Source organism: Gopherus flavomarginatus, chromosome 9 (assembly GCF_025201925.1).
Source record: "Gopherus flavomarginatus isolate rGopFla2 chromosome 9, rGopFla2.mat.asm, whole genome shotgun sequence".
NCBI classification, from domain to species: domain Eukaryota; kingdom Metazoa; phylum Chordata; order Testudines; family Testudinidae; genus Gopherus; species Gopherus flavomarginatus.
Window position 1 is genome coordinate 17117839 of NC_066625.1, and position 16996 is coordinate 17134834.

The 16996-nt window shown below is 41.6% G+C and overlaps 1 protein-coding gene across 4 annotated transcripts; it reads left to right on the forward strand.

Annotated features, from left to right (window-relative positions):
* The first annotated feature begins 2067 nt into the window (after window positions 1-2067).
* PDILT (protein disulfide isomerase like, testis expressed) lies at window positions 2068-15523 on the forward strand. Of its 4 annotated transcripts, XM_050968746.1 has the most exons (8): window positions 2068-2086; window positions 2688-2798; window positions 3970-4095; window positions 5507-5704; window positions 7838-7958; window positions 9237-9418; window positions 13622-13711; window positions 15338-15523. In XM_050968746.1, the coding sequence occupies exons 2-8, from the start codon at window positions 2769-2771 to the stop codon at window positions 15407-15409; spliced, it is 819 nt and encodes a 272-aa protein (XP_050824703.1). In that variant the 5' UTR covers window positions 2068-2086; window positions 2688-2768; the 3' UTR covers window positions 15410-15523. The 4 variants fall into 4 exon arrangements, with proteins under 4 accessions (XP_050824703.1, XP_050824700.1, XP_050824702.1 ...); XM_050968743.1 differs by lacking the exon at window positions 2068-2086 and having other exon boundaries at window positions 2614-2798; XM_050968747.1 differs by lacking the exons at window positions 2068-2086; window positions 2688-2798 and adding an exon at window positions 5341-5427 and having other exon boundaries at window positions 4033-4095.
* Window positions 15524-16996: the final 1473 nt, after the last annotated feature.

The following is a 16996-nucleotide window of genomic DNA, read 5'->3' on the forward strand; positions in this document are numbered from 1 at the left end:
CAAACTGCCATTAGTTCCAAGGACTGAAGAAAGACTGAAGGATTTAGGGATGAAAAATATTAAGCATTACGCGCCATTGCAAAGTAAATATTCATTCAGTGTGACTCTGTAAAAGTCGCGGTGGTATGCAATCTAAAGCCAGTAGAACAGTATTGAATTTTCTTACTTTTTCATGGTACCCTCTGTACCTTTAATATAATTAAATCTGTATTCATATTTTTTCTAACTAAGCAGGTATTTATTCTTCTGTCTATCCAGGTATTTTGAACTCACCTATCACGATGGCGTCTGAGCACATTCTTAATCTTATCAAGTCTAAAGTGCTATTACTATAATGTGCTCTAATCAGGAGCGCCGCCAGCTTTTTTGGCGTCTCAGGCAGTGGAAGATCCCGTCCCTGAAATGGCGCCCCCGACAGAGGCAGCGGATGGTCCCATGCCCGAAATGCCGCCGATGACCGGGGCGGCCGCCACCCCAGAAATGTTAGTGCCCTAGGCAACCACCTAGGTCGCCTAATGGATTGCACGGCCCTGGCTCTAATGCAGTGGTTCTCAAACTAGGGCTTCCGCTTGTTCAGGAAACCCCCCGTGGGGCGGGCTGGTTTGTTTACCTGGCCATGGTTCACCGCTCCAGGCTAATGGGGGCTGCAGGAAGCAGTGTGGGCTGAGGGACATGTTGGCTGCCCTTCCTGCAGCCCCCATTGGCCTGGAGTGGCGAACCATGGCCCGTGGGAGCCATGATCGGCCGAACCTGTGGATGTGGCAGGTAAACAAACTGGCCCAGCCCGCCAGGGGCTTTCCCTGAACAAGCAGCGGCCCTAGTTTGAGAACCACCACTCTAATGTATGCTCCAACTTCTATTGATAGGGCAATTGTTGGGGCAATTGAAGTATTGTTTGTTGCTGCCATAGCACCTTAGGGGGAAGAGGCAGGGTATGCACTGAAAACAATGGGCCAGTTGTGAAAATGTTCATCCCAACTAGAGTTTTGCTCCACCAGTAGCCCCCCTGAAATTATTAATGAACTAAGGTGCAAATCAAAAAAAGACTCACCATCCGGCCCAGTATAATAGTGTTACTGGACTGAGCTGATAGTTAGTGCCTGCAGACTTCTTTGATTGGAATTTGTGAATTCATTTGGAGAATGAAATGGCTATAGATTATCATCAGCATGCACTAGGACATGTCAGAAATACAGCAGGTGGAAGCCAATAGAATAAAGCACTGTCAAAAGAGATAAAGAGCCGGATCTGGCCTTCTATTAGTCACAGATTGCTCACCAAACATGACTGCCAGAATGTGTCAGAAGATCTCAGCATATAAATTACTATTCATTTAGCATGAAATAATTGTCTAATTAAATGGAAACTGCAGGAACTGTTGCCTTTCATCATTGTTATTTACTATTAATTGCGGGCTTGCAGCACGCTGTCTATTCTACAGACTTAGGAGACAAGGTTTCTACCTTGAAGAACCTCCTATCTAAGCCTCAGATATAGGTAAAACAATTCAGACATGTCAATAGGTAGGTCCTCAATCAAGTAGAGATCCTTTCTTTCTGATCTATTGCATAGACAGGACTCTCTTTAGTGACTCTCACTGTTCCTGTGTGGAAGGGGTGAAGAAGTGGTGTCAGGATCTCGTGCTGCCATGACTCTTTTCCCTCTTGGACAGCCCATCTCAAGGCCAGGACTTGCCTGGAGCAATGGTGGAGCAGAAGAATAGGCAGGATAGGCACTGAGATCAGGGAATGCCATATCAGCCCCACACCAGCCCAGCAGACACTATCTGGAAAAGGTCATGCAGCCAGTCCTGCTAGTTTGGGTGTTTACTCCCTCACCTAAACCTCAGAGACCTGCGTGAGGTCAGCCTCAGTCTGCTCCTAACTCCCATCCATGCCAGCACCATACAGGCTGCTGGTGATTATAAATCACTGCTTTTGTTCTACAGGAACTTCACGGTGGAGCAGTGGAAGTTTTCTATGAGACTGCAAGAGACGTGCCAGAGCTGCCTTTCGGGGTGACAGCCAGCGAGGAGGTTTTTGTGAGCTATGGTATCCGAGAGAACACCATTGCTGTGTTCAAGAAGGTGTGCACGATGGAAACCTGGGGCCTGCATTCTGGCTTCTGAAGCCATATTTAGTCACCTAAAGAAAAGTGGCTCAATTTTCAAATTCACTGAGCACGTACAACTTCTGACGGACTGCAGTGGATGATCAGCGTTTCTGTAGCACGTCACTTTTGGTGGTGGGATCTTTTTCCTTTCCCCCAAATGGCACTGGGAAGAAGCAATGTACAAACACAATGACAACTACAAAACTATAAGGAAGCAACATTGACAATTAGGCTACAGAACAAAACAGACCAAGAAATTGTTAAAGCAAAGGTTCATTTGCCATTTCATTGTGCCTAGGCACCGAAAGGGTCTTGGATTAGAATTTAGAGTGCATACACAGTGTATTAGGATTATTCGCATGGAGTAAATTAAATGTGTCAGCTTTATCTTGACACTCAGTTGCAACCATGTTACTAATCTGGCAGTGCCATTTATTATAGAAGAGTTATGAAATTTTAGTTGCTATTGACAAAAAAAAGTAAATTTGAACACATGTTTAATTAATGACAGCATGCTTGCTACAGTCAAGGATAAAAGTGGCTGCTTTAAAAACTTTACTTTCTTATTACTCAAGGGAAAACCTGTACATAATGAAGTGTCTGAAGACGGCAAGCAGAACAAAGTGGATTTTACCAGATTAATTAAAACTTTTACCATGGATTTGGTCACAGAGTATAATCTTGAGGTATGTTCACTGTATGGAATTAAATAGAGCTGAAGCAGAAGGGAATTTAATATGTTGCTCCTGGAATTCCAGAACCAGCCTGGGGCTATGTTGAGCTGGACAATGAAGCTCGACAGAATTTAGAGTGGGACTCCAGTTTACTTAGCTGTTCTGTTTACCATACTCACTTCCCGTATACCATACGGTTCCACTCCAAGCGACTTCTATGTTAGATTCATAAAAGCAGCAAAGGAAGAACAAATGTAAAATCTCCTTGACAGAACCCTGTGTGTCTCTGTCACTCCTAACAGCGGATCTCAACAAACTGGCTTGTAGCACTGACCACTCCAGCAGATGCACAGAGGGACTCATGCAGAAAACTGTCATAACAGTCACACAGCTTCCTACACTAGAACAGCAAATGTTTTATAGGGCTATAATCCCACTAAGATATTTTCCTCCAGTTTTGAGAGCACAGTAAAAACATCCCTCAATATTCCCCTATTGACGTCTTTCCTGGAGAACTCAGAAGATAAAACTCGATCATGGTGGAGTTCTCTCTCTGTTAAACCACACAGGAAAACCTTATTTGAAATTGCATCCTCGTGCAACAAAGCGGATCTATTCTGAATTGATGGCCAACCTGTTATTCATTTCTATTGACCATCACTACTGACCAGACAAACACTAGCTCTAAGGACTCACCCTACCAGTTTGGTAAATAGCGGAAAACAGGGTCAGACAGTTGTAAAGGTTAATATCATATTCCAAATCTCAGGCTAAAGGTGGCTATGCAGCTGCCAAGTGTTTGGTTGCTTTTCAGTGAGCTGATCCTAATAGTTTTTATTGACAACACTATCTTTTACTTAGAGAACTCCAGCCAGCATTAATTCTGTGCTTGTTGTTATACAGGAGGTCATACTAGATTACCATAATGGTCCATTGTGGTCTCATTCTATGAATAATACTGAGGTTTTCCTTAAGCAAGAAACCCACTTAGCAGCTGCTGATCTTCTCGCACTTTATCCTCTTTAAAACAATGCAAAATCCCAGGGTTATGAAAATGATGGGGAACTATATGAGTCTTGGAAAGTACAATATGCAAACCCAGACTGAATGGCATTGATACTTCGAGCATGTGATTCACTGTTCTGCTTACAGTGGAACAGATGTTGAGCTTTTTGTTTTGCAGACATCTGTGAAGATTTTTGATGTCCCTGTTGAAAATCACATCCTGCTGTTCACCCCTAAGAACTCAGAGACATTCAACAAGACTTATGAAGATTACAAGTCTGTTGCTGTGGAATTTAGAGGAAAGGTTTGTGATGTAGTTTATTTTAGAGTCCTGCTTTGCAAATGTCAGATGTCGAAGATCAGTTGGAAAACACCCTCCAAATGTTACTGATAGGAATATATGGCTGTCAGTTTGTCTGCTATCAAACCACTTCCAGTAGTTCTCAGAACCATTTTTCTAGCATGGGTCCTAAAGCAAAATGGTCTGGAGAAATCAAATTAGAAGTAAACCCAAAGGGAGAGTGATGCTTTAAAAATACGATTCTAACTGTGTCATGCACAACAAACCTATTTCTGACCAGTCCTATCAAGCCAATTTCTGATCTTACATATGAACCGTACTAAGGGGAACTTCCAGCCATGAAACATTTAGTAGTGCTTTTGTAGGCTCAGCATCTAGTCTGTGATGTCGTCTGGAAATGCCATTCTGGGAATTTCAATGAGTTTGCTGTTGGCCACAGCTGAAACCAGCAGTTCTACCTTAACTGGTTTTGCAAAGAATCTGTATGACACCGTTTCATCCAGCAAAGTGTGTATGTGTAGGGGGTGGGGGAATGCAGCAAAGGAGAGGGAGAATAAGTAAAAAACAGCATTTTCTAGCAGTCTCCACTGTCAGTTATTAAATTTTGCTACTATTGCTCCAAACACTCTAAGTGCTACAGAATGAGAATTCATCTGCTAGTAAAACCACCACCAATCATTTTACTCTACTATTGGTAAAGACACCTGGATTATAAATATTTCAGATTTTTGTACTATTAAGTTTTGTCATGTAATGCAGGGCTATAAGAAGCAATAAGAACTTACTGGGGCAAGTAGCATAGCTTTGGTTGTGTGGGAGAGAGCAATATAATTGACCAGACTGTGAAATAAATCTAAATATTAGTGTGCTGCAGCTCTGTGTAGTACTGCAGTATCAAGTAGATTCAGTAAAAGCCCAAACTTACCTTGTTTAGAATGTTGTTACTATGTCAGAGCTGGGGCACAGAGAAGTTTACAGAACTGCTGGGTGAACCATGCTCAGTATACGGTTATTCAGAGTTCCAGTGGCAGATAAGCCTGGATCCTAACAATGCCAAGTTTCGGGAGGTTCATTTCGGGATCTAAACTTCAAATCTGGCCTGTATTGCTATGGATTAAGCCAAAGCCCTTGGATTGAATTCCCGTACACAGGGTGAAATTTCATGTCCAAACTCATCTTCAGATTCAGTAGCTTTTAACTGAGAGTTTCATGTCCAGAATCTAATTTCTTTTAATCTGAAATTCAAAGTGAAGGATGGAGCTGTTTGATGCAGGTCCTTGTGGAGGAATCCAAAAGATGTTGATTAGCGTGAACAACTGCACAGCTATTTCTAAGGTAATAGACTTCTGCTTTTAGGATGTAATGGGATGCTATGAAGCTGGATATCCAGCATGCTGCTGTTTTTCCTTTCCAGATAATGTTTATCTTGGTGGACACAAATGAAACCAGAAACGGGCGTATTTTTGAGTATTTTCGCATCACTGAGGTAGACGTCCCTGCAGTGCGAATCTTAAACCTGACAAGTGATGCAAAGTACAAAATGCCTGCAGATGAGGTGACTGTGGAGAATCTAAGAAGCTTCTGTCACAGCTACCTAGGTGGGAAAGCAAAGGTATGCCTCTCTGAAGAGACAGAGTCAGACGTCCATTTGACACCACCTGAAGATTCTAGCACATTTGCAAGCATAAAGTGAAAATGTCGTTTAAGTTCCTACTCTACCATGTGTACTAGCCTGGTTCTGATTTTACAAGCTCGTTCTTGTTGCTGTCATGTGCTCCGTTTTCAGTGCATACTAGTCTACTCCCTTATTTTGGATAACTGAGATGGACCACAGTATTGACTCTCTGTGAGAATTTAGGCAAGTCACTTATGGCCTGAATTTTAAAGGTGATGAGTACCTCTAAATTTCATTAACTTCAACTGACATTTAGGGTGAACAACTCTGAAAATAAGACCATAAAACCTCTCTGAGCTTCATTTTCCCCATCTGTATAGTAGGGATAATAACATTTGCCAGCACCTTTGGGGTTTCCTTATTTTCATGACTCCTTATAATCTTTTTCACTAGAATTATTTCCTGCTGGATCACTTTTCTCTATTCTCATTACAATATTTTGTCATCACAATGAGGTATCAGAACGTTCTTGCCACAGACGTTCCAAGACAGATACATTGTAACTGTATTGTGTTTTCAATGTTCTGATGCTTGATTTACTTTCATATTTAACAGCGTCCATTAAGAGGAAGGAAGGAATCATGTGGAGGGGACGGAGAAATCTAGGCAGTGGCATTCATCCCTGTTATATAGCCACCTCACTCCTCTTCCACAATAAACAAGCTCTATAGTTCTCTAGTTTTTGACTGTTATTCAGCCAGGTTTTGTAGGACAACTGGATCGTGTAGGTTCAAGTAACCTTGTGACGGGTTAGATGACAGAAGCTCCTTTGGGAGTTGCTAACCGATGTGCCAAGACTACTTCTGCCCCTGCCTTCCCTGCCAGCTCGGGACCCCAGCACCCTGTCTTGCTGAGCCAAACATGCCCGTCTGCTCCAACACAGACCCAGGGTCTGAATTACTTGCCCCACAGCTGCAGACTTGACTAAAAGCAGCTAGCAGAAGTGTTCTTATCTTTAACACTCAGATGCCCAACTCCCAATGGGGTCTAAACCCCAAATAAATCAGTTTTACCCTCTATAAAGCTTATACAAGGAAAACTCGTAGAAGGCGAACAATTTATAACACTGATAGAGAGATATGCACAGCTGTCTGCGCCTCTCCCCCCAGGTATTAATACATACTCTGGGTTAATTAATAAGTAAAAAGTGATTTTATTAAATACAGAAAGTACTGTACAATGTAAGTGATTCCAAGTAGTAACAGACAAAACAAAGTGAGTTACCAAGCAAAATAAATTAAAACATGCAAATCCAAGCCTAATACAGTAACACAATTGAGTACAGATAATATCTCACCCTGAAAGATGTTTCAATACGTTTCTTTCACAGACTGGATGCCTCCCTAGTCTGAGCACAATCCTTTCCCCGGTACAGCCCTTGTTCCAGCTCAGGTGGTAGCTAGGGGATTCCTCATGATGGCTCTCCCCCTTTGTTCTGTTCTACCAATTTATACATCTTTTGCATAAGGCTGGAATCCTTTGTCCCTCTGTGGGCTCCCACCCCCTCCTTCTTAATGGAAAGAAACCAGGTTAAAGATGGATTCCAGATGGACATGATTACATGTCATTGTAAGACTTCATTACTCGCTTGCCAGAGCACATGTATACAGGAAGACTTGCAGGTAAAACAGAGCCATCTACAGTCAATTGTCCTGGTTAATGGGAGTCATCAAGATTCCAAACCACCATTAATGGCCCACACTTTGCATAATTACACTAGGCCCTCAAAGTTATATTTCATATTTCTAGTTTCAGATACAAGACTGGTATATTTATATAAATAGGATGATCACACTCAGTACATTATAAGCTTCGTAATGATACCTTACAAGAGACCTTTTGCATGAAGCATATTCCAGTTACATTAGCATATTTTCATAAAATCATATAGAGTGCAACATCACAAACCTATTTATAGTTTGACATGACTCACAATATTTTAAAAAGCTAACTATAGTAAGTAAGGGCATTGGCTGAATATTGTCCAGTTGGACTCACTTAAACCTGAACCGGAATATGGCTTCCTGATATCCCCATCACTTTCATATCCCTGTTTCTCTTTCTGATTAGCCCCATGTATCTAGTGAAGAAATCCCGCAGGACTGGGACAAGAATCCTGTTAAGGTGCTTGTTGGAAAGAATTTCAACAGGGTCGCCTTTAATAAGACCAAGAATGTGTTTGTAATGTTCTGTGAGTATCATTCTAGATTGTTTTAATATGATCACTTTGATGTGAAAAGGCAAATGGATTTGTTCTGTATCAAATGAAGCACTATACATTACATAATTACTGTAATTTTGCTGTCTGCTCAAAGCATTATAGGAAGATTTGTGCCATATCATAAGGAAACAGTGTGGTTCATGTACTGACTTAAGTTTGCTCTGTATAGGAATCCCTAAAGCCAATACTTCCCAAGGCAGTGTGAAATCTTGGAGAAAGACAAAGCTATCCTGGCATTTTATTGCACAATGTAACATTCAAATGTGCCATACAATAGGAACTAAACTGTGTTCCATGGACAGATCCCAAGGCAAAAATGGAGGACATCTTACTAGGAGTGCCCCACAAAAGGAGCCACAATTTCTTTGCTGTGCCTCTTAGCTCCGAGGGGAAGTAGTTTCCTGCTGAACTAAATAGAAGGAGATCACTCTCCCTTCCCACAACCACCAGAGCATCTGTGCCTATTTCCCACACCTCCCCATCCATCTGCTCCAGGGTGGGAATAGCAGATGCAGAATAACTCTGTGCACCCAGACCCACAATCCAAGTAACCCACGAGTTCTTACTCCCCATTGTGCCTCTGCCTGGGTGCGTAACCCAAGACCAAACCTAGCCCTATAATGCCAATTGTAGGCTTTTGTGAACACAGTTCCAAGCTTGCTGGTGTTCTGATGAACACCACTGGAAAAAAGGTGGGCCTTAGGGAAACAAATACAACTAACATGAAGAAAGATGTGCATGTACTCAGATAATGCAATAAATAATAAATAAATTAATTAATAATGAAACTCCCATTGATCTCAGTGGGGCCAGGATTTCACTTCTGGAGTTTTGGTTTGGTATAGCATAGAGAAAAGGGTCAGTCACACAAAACAGATCCGTATTTGGGTTATGGCTATAATCCATCTCCCTCCTAAATTCAGGATGGTAAAGCATTGCTATGTAACAAGGATGGAGATGCTGGGACCTACTTGAGCCGCAAGGCTTCCTGCCACCCAAAAGTGGTACCAGAAGAAAAGGTGTTTGTTAGGTCACAACGTCTGGTTTTTACTTAGATTTTGCTCAGTTCTTACTCTGAAAAACTCCTACTGACTTCATCGTGCATCTTTGTTTGCCCCGTTGTTTCTATAAGTGGGTAATGCCCATTTCAGCTCTGGCACCTATCAGTTTTCTGTATTCCTGTGAAAGCAGTGGAGTAAATTCATAGGCTTGATTTGTGAACATCTATTTTTGTTTTTAAAATTACAGATGCACCTTGGTCCCATGATTGTAGGAAACTCTTACCAATTTGGGATGAGCTGGGCAAGAAATATGAACGTCATGGAAATATAGTAATTGCCAAAATAGACTTTACAGCAAATGACATCCAGTTAGTTATGCTAGACCGCTATACATTCTTTAGATTCTTTCCTGTTGGATCCAATAACCAGGTGAGAAGCATTCAGTGTGTGTGTGTGTGCATGTCAGAATGAGTGAGCATGTGAGAAAGGTGCCATGAAAGTGAGAATAAAACATATTTGTTATGGAGCAAAATGGACCCACTTCTGCAAGGAATCTGAGTTTAAAGGGCAAAATATTTGCCTACAGCCCTCACTCACACGTATCAGGTTCTAGTATGAGACCATACTAGACTTTTAACAGACCTGGACTAATGAAGTTTATATAGCCATCATCACTGGTGACCCGAGTCAATCCCTGTACTGTCCCAGGTTCCAGTGGTCCTGGACTTTCAGGGGTGTTTGCAGAACCCTAACCTCTAAAAAACCCACAGCCATGGTCCTGCGCTAGCCTCTGAGAATGGATTCTGCACGGGCTGCTTAGCGTAACAGTCATTTAAAAAAAACAACACTCAGGACTTATTCACCTCAGTGCTTTGTTCATGTTACCTGTTTGAATTGTTTCTGTAGCAGTTTGGCTTATGAAAACATGTTTACATTGTCTTAGAGGCCATGTCCTCTGAGCTTTTCAGAAACTCTTTGCCAGACAGCTTTGCCAATATCACAAACCACAGTAGCAGCAAATTCAAGTGCCTCTTAATAAAAATAATAAAGAGCTGTTGCTATTGCTGATTATCTCTAGAATATGCTATGTAATGTACCATCATGTTGCATAATGTTCTGAAAGTATTGCTGCAAGAAAGGACAGAAGAAATAGAAATATATTAACCTCATAGTCATAATCCTCCATTCACATGGATAATTTAATTGAAGAGAAAACGCCAGCTCTGGATCAAAGAAATTCAATTCTATGATACTGTTATAATTAAAACATTACTCAGCTTTTCATTTTTCTCCTCATGGCCCACACGTAAATTAAATTCTAAGACATTTGTACTTGTCCTCATTTAATCTCTTAGGGAGAGATTCTTCCCTTGGACGTGCATGCACAATTTCTAATGAACTGAACAGCAGCCCTTCACATCCCTATTGGGTCTGGCCTTAATGTCTACATTCTACATCCCTCTCACTTAACAGTTTTCTACTCAATACTTTTAAAAAAACATATTATGACCTTTTGTTTTCTAAAAAAAAATAATGAAAAGTTGGGACACCAGGTTGTCGCTGAATTTGATTACTAATTATCTAAATTGTGGTAGTGTTCTGAGGCCCCCAGTTAGGGATCAGAGTTTCATTGTGCTAGGCACTGTACATGCATAATACAAAGATAGGCCCTGCCCCGAAGAGCTTACAGTCTCTCCTACCACATTCCTGCCTTAGACTGGAGTTTGGTGCCCAGATGCTAAGCAGATGGACAGAGAGCGAGAGAAAAAAGGAAGAGGAGCAGGAAATACACAGCACAATTACAAATATTTGCTCCTTGTAATTCTTCTGTGGTGTTTATCCCTCTCTCTTGTTAGGGATGGGAACTAAATGCTAGTGTGACAAAGGTCAATGAAGATTGTGAGTTCCCCCTCTGTGTAAGCCTCTCCCATTCTCAACTTTGCATCTTCTTCCAGTCTAACCCTTCTGCATGGGTTAGTCTCTGTCTTCTCATGCACCAAATGATCTCCTGCCAATCTCTTCCCAGAACCTATTTCTCCCTCACAGTCTTTCAGACATGACCCCTGTATGGGTCTAACACATCAGGTGAAAATCATGCCAGCACATAGGGGACACTGTATGTCTGAACTGTTGTCTCTGTGTCCCGTATTGAGCATAACTTCCTTGAGGCAGCAGCCACATCTCTGTATATTTGTACAGCACCAAGATGATTGTCAGCTTTCAACAAATGGGATAGTAATTATAATGCTTCATGCAATGCCCGACTCCCAAGATCGGGATTTTGTTGTGGTCAGAGGGTTGGTGGTTCTGTATCAGTGTCTAATCTACCCAACACCTTTCACTGTTAAAGAATTACAGATAGGAAGAGCTCTATGCTGGATGAAGATAGTGGTAACTTTCTGACTGCCACTTTAACCTCACATTGTGAAAAAAGCCTGGAGAGTAAAACCCTTGAGATAAGATTTTCCCCTTCCCCAAAACTCTCTTACATCTGGATGCTAGATCCTGCTCTCATTAAATCAATGAGAGTTTTTGCCATTGACATCAGTCAGAGCAAGATCAGGCCCTTGTTTTCTAGGACTAGGGTAGGGAGGATATCATGACTTCCGACCACTATCATCTCCCTCAGGCTGTTCTGAAAGGACTGTGATAAAGCCATCAGGAAACTAAACATTACTGCATGCTCAGTTGACTGGTGTGCAATCAGACACTTTCTCACAATACAAAGGTGGTTTTATGGAATACCCATTTTTTTCTCAGCGGCATCAGCTGTCTCTCATTCAAACCATGCCTTAGATTTTGGCCATTTAAGACTGGATTCTGCTTTCATTGACAACACTGGAAAACTCCCACTGATTTCAGTGGGAGCAGGATTCGGTCCACGAACAAGATTTTCAAAACTAGGAGCTTCGCTAGGGTTCTAAATGAGTAACTAGAAAGCTGGTGGGGGCTCAGCTTTTAAGTCCACATTTGAATACCTATGTAAATAGCCTGATTTTCAGAAGTGCTTACTCAAGGGTCTGGTTTTTGAAGTCTTGGCTTTAATAAAGATTTGTTTATTCTAACAAGCGAATAGTGACCACTGACATACAGAGGACACTTTGTTGTCAAAAGCGATCAGCCACCATACTGAATCAGAAAACTCTTAAATTCCCTAGCTAAATGTGGAGAGTTGAAAAAATATAGCTGGCATTTAACTATCTGATGGGGACAGTTACCATCAGAGCTGAAGGAACATGCAGATATTTCATCTGCTAACACCCTCAGAAGGAGTGGTTGGGTCTGCCATGCACTATTTGTGATCTTTTGATGAAACAGACTGTCTCCCTGTTTGCTGTGTGCAAATAAAATATAAATTAGCAATTTCTTAGATGGTGTTTAAGGCTGACATTTGTTTTTGTTTCTTGGCACTAAGTGAGACATACACATTTATATCCTCTTAAGAACTGAATGCTCTGAGAGATGTTGAAAATTCTCCCTGGTTGCAAACCCCCAAGAGCAGCTTAAGAGGGTGGTTTATCTCACTTTGACAACCTTCAGGTTCTGAGACCCTGCTGCTTCAGCTATCATTGATTACCTCATCAGACGTCAGACAGGCTCAAGATTTTTTGGAGAACATTTATCTTCTCTGAAGGAGTCAAAACAACTGTTCTGTTCAAGAAATTTAAAAACCCATGAGCACTTTTAAGAAAACATCACATAATGTAGCTGTGTATTTTCTTGTCATATTCAAACTATTTTAATGCCCGGACAAAATGAATACCTGGTGTAAGTCTACTGAAATCACAAGGGAATGGAGGAATTTTGCACACAGTATTTTGAATTCAAACAGGGCAGATCCTCCTTTCAGTTAAATCAGCATAGTCCAATTTATTTCAGTGCAGGTAGACCAGTTTACACTGCCTGAGGATGTTTAAATTTGCTCAGATCACAAGTGGGAACTTTTATGTTAAGCAAATACAACCTCGCACTACATTATGGTTAAACACATTTACAATTTTCCTTAAGCTCCCACACAGCACGTTTTGAAAAAGTCTCTAAAACGGTGCTGTATTCAGTGATTGTTGGAGAATTCGAAAGCTCTCAGTGTGAAATGATCTTTCTTCCCAACTCCCTAAACAAACATTCAGCAATGCATTCTGCCTCAACACATGAAGTATTCTTCAAAGCCATTAAGTATAGGCAAATTTACTTTTTCACCCGCCTCTTGTTCTAGTTTAATCACCCTAGGTGGAGGATTTCAAAGCCATCTAATAGTTTTCGATGTCCAATTCCAATTAAAATCCTTTAGGCAGCTTTGAAAAGCTCACCTTATGAGCTTTTCTGCAAAAAAAATGCATGCATCTGCTTAACTATATGCATGAGATGTCAATAGTTAGTTGGCAGGATCCAGGCTAGTATAATAAGGTAAGTGAGTTTGGTTTGTGTAGGATTCCCTCCTTTCTTCTCACAGGTATTTGTATCTATCTCCTTCCCCATTCCGGATACCCAATTAACCTCCATGGCTTTCTAACCTAAATGCAAGAGTCCAGAGTCCGATAAGCCTGCATAACTCAGAAATCCCTGCGTACTGTGGTCTGATTTCAGGCATTTTATGCCTAGAATAATTCTTTATCCTTCTATTCTTTTCAGGTTGTGGTATATGACGGGGAATATACCCTGGAGGCTTTTGCTGAATTCTTAGAAAAACAAAGCAAGCCAAAAGCAGAAGCAACCAAAAAGGTAAAGGATTTGACAGTCACACCCGGATTTACAACACATGATCCTTCTTTTCTTGACGCTCATGTTACAGGTCTCTGAGCCAAGAAGCTAGTGTAACCACACACTGGGTAGCAGGAAGCAGTTGCCATCTGGGCAAGAGAGAACCAAACTTTGCCTGGGTTTTGATTTTACAAATCAAAACCCCAGCCAAAGTTAGTTTGGATGAAAATTGGAAAGGTTCACATCTAGCTCCCATTTTATCCACTCCCTTTAAGTTCAGTGGGGCTTCTCTCCTTTCTAAGCACTGTGGCAGAAGTAACTGAAATGTTTTCCTTTCCTTTTTGTGATCTGGATTGGACTATAGCCTGGTTCACCAACCACAAGTTTTGGTGCCCTTGACTCAACCTGTCTCCAGGAGGCTGGGCTTCATCTGCTGCAGAGCACACTATGTATGCACGAGATGCTCCATACTGACTCAGTTGCATATCTACACATATTTCATTTTGAGTTAATGACAAACAACATAGTTTAACAACCTGAGACTCAAGCTACATGCAGAAAACACTTAGAAAAGTGACAGCAGAGTCCTCACATCTAACTTCTGATGAGAAAGGACAACTTGGTGCATAATCTGCCTTTCACTGGAATCCAGGGCCTATTCTGCGAAAAGGAGTGAGAAGGCAGGTGCCCCGGATGCACCGAGGATGCCACTGAAATTGCCCTTTAAAGGTGAGGGGAAGCAATGAGATGGTGGATGGAGAAATACTGAGGAATGTGATTCACCCTTCACTCAGGTTCATTCTCAGGGCTTACTGATGGATTGATGACTAAGCAGCTGGTTTTGAGAAGCAGAGGTCCTTCTCCTGCTGTACACATGAAGGGGCTGCAGCTGTGGTGAAGGGTCTCCAGTCACATGTTTGAAGGAGGGTTAGGAATCACATTCGCTCACACTCCTCTGTGATGTATTACAGAGCTATGTGCATTCTACCATTTCTCTCTTGGTGCCTTATTCCGCTTTAAAGTATAAGGGCTGCAGGGTAATTCTACAGTCAGTCTGAAACCCCTCCAAGATGTGCTTTGCACTGCTCGAGGTGGAGCGCTTGGCATTAGCCCACCTGCTTATATTTGCTGTCCTTATTGAATGACATCTGAATTTGTCCAGCATATACTGCAGGATACACTAGGTTTTTCGCACAGTGCACTGCTTGATGTGAAAATCCCCTGTTGGAGTAATACTTTTCGTTCCATTACTGGGGCGGTTACAAATGGCAAAAGCAAAAGGCAGTTCTTTTGAGGTTGCATTAGAAAAGACAGAGCATTATCTCTACAGGATTTTTAGATCTGCCCATGCATTACATAGTGAGAGTGAATGGTTTTTCAAGAGTTTATCAGAATTTCACACTAAGGGCATCTCATCTAAGCTTTGCCCAGGGGCTGATATGTGAGTGCGAGATCTCATTTTTTCGTAACAGCAGCACTAGCTCTGATCTCATTAAGATGTAAAAGAGAAAAATCATCTAAAGTTCTTACAATATTTTTAAAACATTTTTCAGAGAACAAATACTCACTAAAGTGATTCTCTTATCTTGAGAGGCTATAACGTGGAACATCATTGGTGTAAACATTCATTTCATTCATTTTTTAAAGCCTCCTCCTGGAGAAAGCAAATTGGATCTCACTGAGGAAGAGACTGTCATAAAACAGAAAGAAGAACTTTGACTCCACAGTGAAGGGAAAGATTCCATAGGAGGATATCCTGAAGATGAGGATGCTTCACACTATGAGGACTTTGATCACATCACGAGAATATAAGGATGCATCAAAAAAATTTTAAAAAAATAAAGAGAGAATATGACGTCACTGTCTGGCTGTGCATCATTACTCTTTGGAATATGACTTTACTGGTGTTTTCCCCTAATCTGGAATCAATGTCTCAGTTCTTAAAGTAATCTTTCATTTTGCCTCAAATTTTTTATTGTCAGGGCACGCCTCCACTCCTGTCTGTTTCTGTGCACACAGCCTGCTCGGAGACACTCCGATTGCGAGCACCATGTGTAGTTTATTTACATTTCCCCTGTCACCTTTAGGGTGTTGCAGAGCACCTTATCTACAACAGCACATAATCCTCAGCCCCTTTGATCAAGGGTAGGAGAGGTGGGAGATCTCTCTTGGGTCTAACTGAGAGTTTGCCTCTCTCACCCCACGTCCAGACTAACCCACGGCATCGGCGGGTTAAAATCGATTGCTCGGGGATCGATATATCGCGTCTAGTCTGGACACGATGTATCGATCCCCGAGCGCGCTTACATCGATTCCGGAACTCCATCAACCCTAACGGAGTTCCGGAATCGACACGGAGAGCCGCGGACATCGATGCCGTGCCGTCTGGACGGGTGAGTACCTCGATTTTAGAAATTCGACTTCAGCTACGTTATTCACGTAGCTGAAGTTGCGTATCTAAAATCGATTTTAATACCCTAGTCTGGACATGGCCTATATCTCTCTTCCCCTGGCACTTCTTTCCTGTGCCCTTTCTACTTTCTGGGCGAATGAGTTAATTAGTAAATAGTGTCACAAGAGAAAGAGTTAAGGCCCTGCAGAAAACAGGACAAAGATCATTCATCATACTATCCTTTTTGAATGAAACCTGCAAGATGCACATTCAATCAGTTGTTCCCTGCTGCACCAATGCAACCCTCATGTCTTCAAGAGAAGGGGGAGTTCATGCCATGGGAATGGAGCCAAAATTAGAATAAGTACCTGGATTATTTTAAAAATAAGCACGTGCAGCTAAGGACTGAGGACCAGATTTTTCAAGTCCATGGGGGTTAGGCACTTTTGAAAATTCCATTAGGTAGCTATGTACACCCGTATGCACCTAGAGACCTTTAAAAATTTGACCCTGTGCCCTGAATGAGAACAATTTTTTGTGGGATTTTGGCATTTTTGCTTCCTGTCCTCACTGGAAGCAGGAAATGTAGAGAAAAACAGCAATTTAAAATACATTAATTGGGGTTCAAAAATGTGAAATGCACTTATTGTACATCTACAAAGGTTCAGGGATGATTCCAGTTTTGGTCAAGGAGTTAATTATTTCTTATTTTAGCCAAACACAATCACCTGTTCCTAACTCTAAGGCTGAATCTGATTACTATGTTCTACTGAAATACAAAGATTTGCATAAAGAGTTAGCCAAAGTTCACACACAGACAGTACAACACAGAGGTGGTTTCAAGCAACAACTATGATTTGGAAGAATAATTATTTGCTCACTTGTATGCTAAAAAAAACGCCTATTCACTCCTG